The sequence below is a fragment of the Eucalyptus grandis genome, chromosome 10 (genome assembly GCF_016545825.1).
Source record: "Eucalyptus grandis isolate ANBG69807.140 chromosome 10, ASM1654582v1, whole genome shotgun sequence".
Taxonomy (NCBI): Eukaryota; Viridiplantae; Streptophyta; class Magnoliopsida; order Myrtales; family Myrtaceae; genus Eucalyptus; species Eucalyptus grandis.
In genome coordinates this window covers 8,324,486-8,332,486 of record NC_052621.1, presented here as the reverse complement: position 1 = coordinate 8,332,486, position 8,001 = coordinate 8,324,486, and the positions used below count along the sequence as shown (strand labels likewise).

Genomic DNA, 8,001 nt, shown 5'->3' with positions numbered 1-8,001 from the left:
AAAATCATCGTCACCTCATTACTTTTGGCTACAAGCTCCATTTCACGAGCCCTCGAAACATAAACTTTGCTTGTCTCCCAAAAAATAAATAATTTAAAAAATTATTTTCCTTGCAAACCCACTCAAAATTCGATTGGGAAAATTAAATTTCCGGGATATAAATTTTCCAAAATAGTGACGATTGGATAGTATTAGATTTGACCAAAATAAGTACGACATTTTTTAGTGTTCCGCTTGTCCTTCCGCCGAATCACCGCTCGTTGCCCATCGTATTTTGCCACCATTCTGAACATTCTCTCTCTCTCTCCTTCCCTTCCTTCTTCTCCTTCCTCGATTCTTGATTCCTTGCTCGGTTGCTTCTCTCTCGCCTCCACAGGTGCGTGTCTCGATTCATCAGTCTTCTTTCCTCGAGTTCTTAGCTCGTGGGTCGGCTTTTCTTGGGGTCGGCGAATCGGTTTCGTGGGTCAAGATGGGGAATTTGGGAGGGAGGAAGGTGGTCTTGACTCCCGTTCTTGGATGAGATTCGTCTTGATTTGAGGTGGGAGTCGTTAGCTTAGGAGGGTCGGTTTTGGCTGCGTTTCGGATATCGAGAGGGTTGAATTAGTTTATCGTCTCCCTGTCTTCTTGTCGCCAATTTTGGGTTCTATGATTGGAATGATGCAATCTTGGCTATTGTGGGTTTTTCCAAACCGATTGTGTGTGAAGATGTTTTGACTTGCTTTTTCGGTGACTCTAACGTTGTTCTTTTGCCGTTGGAAATTCGGTGCTTTTGTCATACTAAGATGCTGAAATTGAAGGGTTTATAGCGATTTGCTTGGCATGGGCTGGTCTCACGAAAAATCTTGAGAAAATTTGGGGTCATTAGTTTTGCTTGGAAGAGCCCAATGTTTTCAGTTTTTGGGGAATCCTGGATGCTTGCATTGCATTGATATGAACAAGCATTGAGGTTTTGATGGGTGCAATCTGTATCCTGCAAAGCAGGCAGGAATCCTCTAATGCAGTTTGAGATAATGGAGATTTCTGTGGAGATGATGCGCCGATTCTTGTGTGCGTATGTGAGAATTGCATTGCTTCACTTTTCGTGGGCTTGCTTTTATCTGTTAGGCCATGAATTTGATTTGATACCATTCTTACGGATTAGATCTAAAGATGGATCGATGTCATATGTCTTTATTATCGCAATCTTGAGAGTCTGGTGAAAGCAGGAGGTTTTGCTTTCCATTTTAATTTTCTTTGGTCAGAACTAATCCTTTTAATTGACTAAGTTATTTTATCATTTATTTGTTACATGAAGAGCTACAAAAGAAGAGATGGTGAAAGCCTACGCACAAGAGCATGTGTACAAGCACCCTTGGGAGATTGTGACATCTGCATCTTGGCGCAAGTTTGCCGACCCTGAGAACAAGCGTACTTTGTCTCACATTCTTGATGTTGACACCTTGAACCACAAGCTAGACGCCGAATCAGGGAAGCTCTACACGACTCGTGCCATCACGATCCATGCTCCCGGGCCCTGGTTTGTCCGGAAGATCGTGGGTCAGGACATATGCCATTGTGTTGAATCAACAGTCGTTGATGGTCAATCCCGGTCGATGCAACTGACCACTCGCAACATTAGTCTGCAGAAGTACATAGAGGTGGAGGAAAGGATTCGGTACAACCCCCACCCAGATAATCCCAGTGGGTGGACTGTGTGCAAGCAGGAGACCAGCATTAGGATCAAGCCACTATCAGCGCTCGCATCAATGGCCGAGAAGGTGGAGCAACGTTGTGCCGAACGCTTCTTGCAGAACAGTGTCAAAGGTAGAGAAGTCATGGAGAGGATCTGCAAATACCTTGAGTCTGAATCTAGAGGAATAACTTTTTAACTTTCCTGAAGGTGAAATGGTTTCTACTGGAACTGGTAGCGGTCAGCGGCATATGGGCCAGTTTAGTGTAGACATTAGGAAATAACAGGGAACTTTAGGGTTTCGGCTTCAGAACGGTTTAATCTGAAAGGTTAATCCTTTTGCAAATATTTGCTGTTGTAGCATGAGAACATCTAATTATGTTGTATTTTGTGTTTCATGTGCTGTTGAAGTGCCTTGCCAGTTTCTGTTGCCCTAAAATGCTTCTGTTGATGATCCTTATGGTTTATAAGATGGTTCATCCGCCTCTGTTTTTGTACCAAAAGTTACTCATCCACTGACTTGTTCAAATGTATCTTTGCGCTTTTCATGGATTTCTTCAGTTAGAATTATGAGGATGAGGTTGCTATTGGATTTGCTTCATTAATACAATGATACAAAGAGCGAAAAAATGTGCTGTGCATGCAGTCCGACTGAGCTCTCTGTGCTTCAATTACTGGTATGCCTTGACATCACCTCTCAAGTACTGGTATGCTTTGTTTACAATACTGTCAACCGCATTAGCCTAGTTGTAAATAGAGTGTGTTGTCTTTCATGAAGGTACCAAGTTCAAGCGATGGGATGAGTGAACCTCTGGCCAGCTATTGCCTCAGGCGTTTATTATATCATGGGAAGATACCATTTAGCTTGTAGCACGTCGACAGGGCAATGGTGATAGGATTGTACAACTACAGATGGACTAAGTAGTTATGATTCAAACGCCAACATTTGTAGTGGATATGGGGCCCTTATGCAAACCCTAGAGGGAGGCTATGTTGGTTGTTCCTCCCTATGCTTTTTAATCGACCTTTGCAGTGCGTTGTTGAAGAGAAGAAGTGATTGACGGGTAAGCCGATGAGATGGTTAGCTAATAACTATCATCCAAGCTCGCCACCCGTGATAGTGGGGTGGGAGACACAAGCGTTTAACGGAGAGAGAGAGAGAGAGAGTTGTCGATGATCTTTGTTGTTGCATTGCCAAAGAAAGCAGGTGATTGACGGGTTGGGCATCGAGATGGTAAATTGTGTCAGCTTTCACGATAATGGTGGAGACACTGGTCTCCACTTTGAGTGAGAGAGAGAGGGGGGGGCAGGTGACTCGCGCACTGTCTTTCGAGATGATAAACTAGGTGCTCATCGTCCATGGTAACGGAAGTGCGAGGGGATGGAGGAGCTGCTGTTCGACCAAGTATTGTTGTGAGTTGAATAGAGAAGGTGGCCATCGAAATGGTATGTCGTCAGTGATCATCATTTGTGGCAATGGAGTAGAAGAGCTACGGGTGCACTTGAGAGATAGGAGAGTCTTTGATCGACTCTTCTTTTTGCGTTGTTGATGAAAGTAGGTGATCGACGAGTTGATATTTAAGATGGCATGCTGTTGTCAGTGCTCACCATCCATGGCAATGGAGGAGACACAGAGATGCACTCCAGAGAGACGAGAGAGACAGAGAGACTACTGGTGCTCATAGAAAAAAGTAGGTTTGCTGATAAGGTGGCTATGGAGATTTGGACATCGTCCGTGTTATGGTATTTGATGGAGACACGAGCGATAGAAGATGGGTGCTCCTTCAAGGGGATTACTCATCGATGCTGAACTAGTAATACTGCTTATAACATAATATTGAAATTGAATAGAAAAAAGTCTCGAGAGTATGCACCTACAACAGAGGGAAATAGTACCGGACCGGTCCGACCATGAACTACAACATAACATTAGTACTTGAAAAACATCCTGACCGGTCCTTTTTCTCCTCCTCGCCTCTCGCTCAGTATCCACCACAATCATTCTCATCGCAAGCTTCAGTCTCTCTCCCCTCAATGACCATAACACACCCGCACAACCACCATCACCCCAACCTTGACCCGTCACATCGATAATTCCGATCTGCTCCGACTATGTAGGAGCTCACCGAAAGCCAATTCAAGCGATTCAACCAGTGATGCAACTCAAGAGGCAACGAAGACTGCAAGACACCAAAGATGCCTTGCACACAACGAAAAACACCTTTAGAAAGCATAATCACAATATACAAAGCTAATCATACCAATATTCAAAGGATGACTTCCCTTGGGAACGAGAGATTGCACATTACCATTTCGACCGTGCAGTACAAGAGAGAAAACGGAACGTCTTAAAAGCAGAGACAGATTACAGAGCCAACCATGTCATTGTCCATCAAACCACCACATTCTCAGAGAGCTAAAGGCACATTCGAGCCATCTCAAGAGAAGATTGGGATTGTAGAGTTCTTCATTACTGCAGAGATGTCCTAACACCACCACCATCATCATCCCTCTGCAAATATAACAAACCAAGCAGACACCTGATACATAATGCAGCTGATCTGAGAACATCACTTATCGCAATAAAGCATCAATTTTCAGCACATTGGATCTTCTTGTTCCCTACGCATGTCTTATATTTTATCGAGCTTCTCAGCCTTAATAACAGGGTTGGCCTTTGCAATTGCATTTCGGCCAGCACTGCGATAATCAAACGGGCAGTCATGCTTGTCAGAGTAGCGGTGGGTGCCACAGAAGATATTACCACACCGGCAACTAAAGCCTGTCAAACCAACCCGCTTGTTGCAAGAGCTGCAACGGGTTGGGCCCTCCTTCGGCTTCTCAACAGTTGCAACCGTCACTGAATCACAGGCTGGCTGTTTAGGGATGGTCTTGGGCTCCACTGTATTGAGCTGTGTGTCCACTGAGGCAGCAAAAACAGGTTCACTTGCAGTAGTGCTTGATGATCCATTCTCAGCAGCTGCAATGGAAGATGCAGCGAGCTTGGCCTGCTCTTGTTTCAGCAGCATGTCCTTGTGACATTTGGAACACATGTTCATGGTAGCTGGACTTCCAAAGAAGCCGCAGTTGTTAATGCATAGAATTGGACCCTCAGGGGGAGCTTGGCATCCTGTCTCGTCGTGTTCCATTTTCTCAATCCTCCTGCAGTAAACTTACATAAGTTTGATATGGCCAACTGGCAGCATATGCACCAAACAGGCAGGAGTATGCATGGTGAGACCCATGATATGTAATCGACATCGAGCAGTAAGTATGAACCAACCATTCACAAAACATATTAACAAACTTCTGACCCCATTCGATCTCAACCCATAAACAAGACACCAGACAAAAACCTTGTCATACACAACCCACAATGTCACACGTTCAATCCAGTTGTCAAATGACCAGCCAAAACACAACCATACGTTTTATTTTCAAAGAAGTGTCTGCAGAGACTCTCAGAATTTGTTTAAGCCGTAAATGCAACAATACGTGAACCATTGGAAGCCTCAAGCAATTGCTGTAATTCTTGATTCGGGACTATCTTAAAACAAAATACTCTATTTGCATAACGCCATAAATGCCTTTCATAAAATGCTTTTATGATCAATGATTAGCATCACATACGTCGTTACCAAATTCCTAACAAGTGCCAGGAATGGATAAAAAGAAATCCAGTCGGAAGGGAAAAAAAATTAACAAAAAAAGGATAATGGAGAAACATAGAATATTGGTTTTCTTTGTCCGCACATTTCAATCCTAGTAAAACATCTGTTTTTAAGATAAACACTGCTCAGAAGTGACCGACTGGGCAAAAAGATACAGGGAATCTCTACCGAGGGAAAGCAGAGCACAGAATCATGAGTGCGCACAAGTGTGCACACACATATATTTACTTTTATAAGCACACACGCGTGCAATTCAGGTGGAAATGCTTGTGTCTCCATGAACGTGATAGTGTTTCACCCTCAAAAAAATTTCTAGTTTAAATTGCTTTAAAGATTTAAATGTCAAACGTACAATTTGAACACCAAATACCATTTTGCATATAGACATCGAGAATCATATGTAGAAGCTTGTGGTATCTATATATCAACCAAATGTCACAAGATACCATTTAAGGTCATTCATCAAAAGAAACTACATGGCATAATAATAACATGTACCTTGGCTAACAAACACTATTGATCAAAAGAAACTTGTGTCCTGGTTCATCAGGAATGTACAAGAAGAGAAAACCAAAGACAAGTATCCAAACAAGAAAAGATCAAAGGCAAACAAGAAAGCAAAACCGCTCTAAGATGAGGTAAAGATCAGAGCAAGAACACAAATGCCTTTTAAGAACAAGAAAATACATACAAGGTGAAACTCAAAGACAAACAAGAAAGTAAAACCACTCTAGGATGAGGTAAGGATCAGAGCAAGAACACCAATGACTTTTAAGAACATGAAAAAACAGACAAGGTAAAGCTCAAAGACAAACAAGAAAGTAAAACCCCTCTAAGATGAGGTAAAGATCAGAGCAAGAACGCCAGTGACTTTTAAGAACACGAAAAAACAGACAAGGAGGAGATTCAATTCAGTTAACAGCTCAGAACACGGCCTTATCGTACATGAACAAACAAATTCTAAACCCCAAATCTCTCCCAACAAATTAGCCGCTCACCGAAACAATTAGAAAACTAACACGGAGAAAATCATTCAATAGACGTGTTAATACACCAAAGGAGATAGAATTCGGTACCATCTGCTGAACTGAAAAAGACATCTTTCAATAATCATCTGCAATCTTTTCACGATGCACATCCACACGAAGACCTCCCGATCATTTTCTAGGCGAATACTAGCTCGACCTAACTACAATTCCACCACAGACAAACACATGTAATAACCAGTTCCGACCGATCAACAAAGTCACGCTCATCAGCTCCATAATCTTCGCCCAGCCCTCGTTCGCTAAACCCATTAATCAAATTCTATCGGCCTGTATCTACGTGCGCTAAAGTTTCAAACTTTGCAATGCTCTTTCCTCAATACTCATCTAAAGAGCAAATGAAAATTAAAACACCCGACACGATTCGATGATCTCACTAAAGACCTCCTGCAAAATCACAAAATCCTCTCTTTCCTCCGTGTAAAGGAACGACCTTTGCACGTGAAAAGGCATAATACGTGAAGAATCGCCCCCGAACTCAAAATAAAAAAATAAAAAAACGATAACAATTGGAAAAAGAACGGGGACCTGTTCGTCCGGGAAAATGAACAGGGAGCCCTCCCAGAAACGAGTCCTGCCGACGCCGATCTCGGAGCTCAGGATCGCGATCGCATCACGGACGGGCCCGTCTGCTCATTCAAAGACGACGACGACGACCACGAAGGGACGCGCGCACCGCCACCACCAACAGCAGAAAACAGAAGAGAAAAACAAATCATCCGCGAGCGACGAAGAACGATCCAACCCACGACGCGACCCGAGAAAATCGAGACGACCCAGAACGCGAAACGGAAACGGGAAGATGGGGGAGGGGAGAAACCGAGAAATTCAGGACGATCGAACCCTACCCCCTGTTCAATTCGGGACCGGCCGAGGGCGAGAGGAGGAAAGCGAGGAGCCGAATGGAGAGAGGAGAGAGAAAATGGGGGGCTGTCCTGTGGGGGTGGTGGTGGGGAGAGAGAGAAAGGAGAGATCTTTCTTTCCCCCTTTCTTCCCCTTCTCTCTCTCTCCCCCCCGCAATATAAAAACGAGGCACTTTCTCTCTCTACTGATTAGGACGGAGGAGGGGGGCATCCGACCTGGCGTTGTTCCGAGATTGTCCCCGGTCGTCGTCGTGTAGTGACGGTTTTGCCATCGGCGGGAGACAAAGACGGCCCTGCCCGTATATCGCTTCGCAAGGAGGAAGGAAATAAGGAAGGGGCAGCGGGGAGAAATTCGCCAATCCGCCATTGGAGGAGCGTGGACAGCACGAGCAGGAGGAGGAGTAGATGGGCTCGAGAGGTCGCTGCTGATGTGTATGATGATGCTGTCCGGAGATCAGCAGGTGTGGTTGCTGTAAATTTTTCATGCTCTCTCTCTCTCTCTCCCTTCCTTGGATTTGTTTTCATCTTTTGGGTTCCCCAAGTGGGTAAAATTGATACATGGTTATATCTATTTTAGGACCCGATGATATTTAGAAATGTCATGGCGATGATCGCCTCTTTCCATCCTTGACCTGGAAAAAATGTTTCGCCCCAATTGAAAATCCGGTACATAATTACTCTCTTTTCTGAATTGCACAAATTAAAAGTTTAATAATGGTGTATAGATCATCTGTATTATTATCCCTTACTTA

General features: G+C 43.9%; 2 protein-coding genes across 5 annotated transcripts; one reads left to right on the top strand and one right to left on the bottom strand.

The window, feature by feature from the left end:
* The first annotated feature begins 215 nt into the window (after window positions 1-215).
* On the top strand, window positions 216-2,202 carry LOC104421541 (protein slowmo homolog). Of its 2 annotated transcripts, none has more exons than XM_010033524.3 (2): window positions 216-376; window positions 1,295-2,202. In XM_010033524.3, exon 2 carries the CDS (start codon window positions 1,311-1,313, stop codon window positions 1,866-1,868), a length of 558 nt encoding a protein of 185 aa, XP_010031826.1. In that variant the 5' UTR covers window positions 216-376; window positions 1,295-1,310; the 3' UTR covers window positions 1,869-2,202. The 2 variants fall into 2 exon arrangements, with proteins under 2 accessions (XP_010031826.1, XP_039159855.1); XM_039303921.1 differs by lacking the exon at window positions 216-376 and adding an exon at window positions 391-538.
* Window positions 2,203-3,847: 1,645 nt separating this feature from the next.
* On the bottom strand, window positions 3,848-7,402 carry LOC104421540 (zinc finger A20 and AN1 domain-containing stress-associated protein 8). 3 transcript variants are annotated; one of them, XM_010033522.3, is made up of 3 exons: window positions 7,235-7,396; window positions 6,915-7,015; window positions 3,848-4,831 (listed from the first exon to the last, which is right to left on the bottom strand). In XM_010033522.3, the coding sequence occupies exon 3, from the start codon at window positions 4,816-4,818 to the stop codon at window positions 4,303-4,305; it is 516 nt and encodes a 171-aa protein (XP_010031824.1). In that variant the 5' UTR covers window positions 4,819-4,831; window positions 6,915-7,015; window positions 7,235-7,396; the 3' UTR covers window positions 3,848-4,302. The 3 variants fall into 3 exon arrangements, with proteins under 3 accessions (XP_010031824.1, XP_010031825.1, XP_039159856.1); XM_010033523.3 differs by lacking the exon at window positions 6,915-7,015 and having other exon boundaries at window positions 7,235-7,402; XM_039303922.1 differs by lacking the exon at window positions 7,235-7,396 and having other exon boundaries at window positions 6,915-7,228.
* Window positions 7,403-8,001: the final 599 nt, after the last annotated feature.

Coding starts and splice junctions, on each gene's coding strand:
- LOC104421541 (XM_010033524.3), top strand. CDS start 1,311: ATGGTGAAAGCCTACGCACAAGAGCATGTGTACAAGCACCCTTGGGAG.
- LOC104421540 (XM_010033523.3), bottom strand. CDS start 4,818: ATGGAACACGACGAGACAGGATGCCAAGCTCCCCCTGAGGGTCCAATT.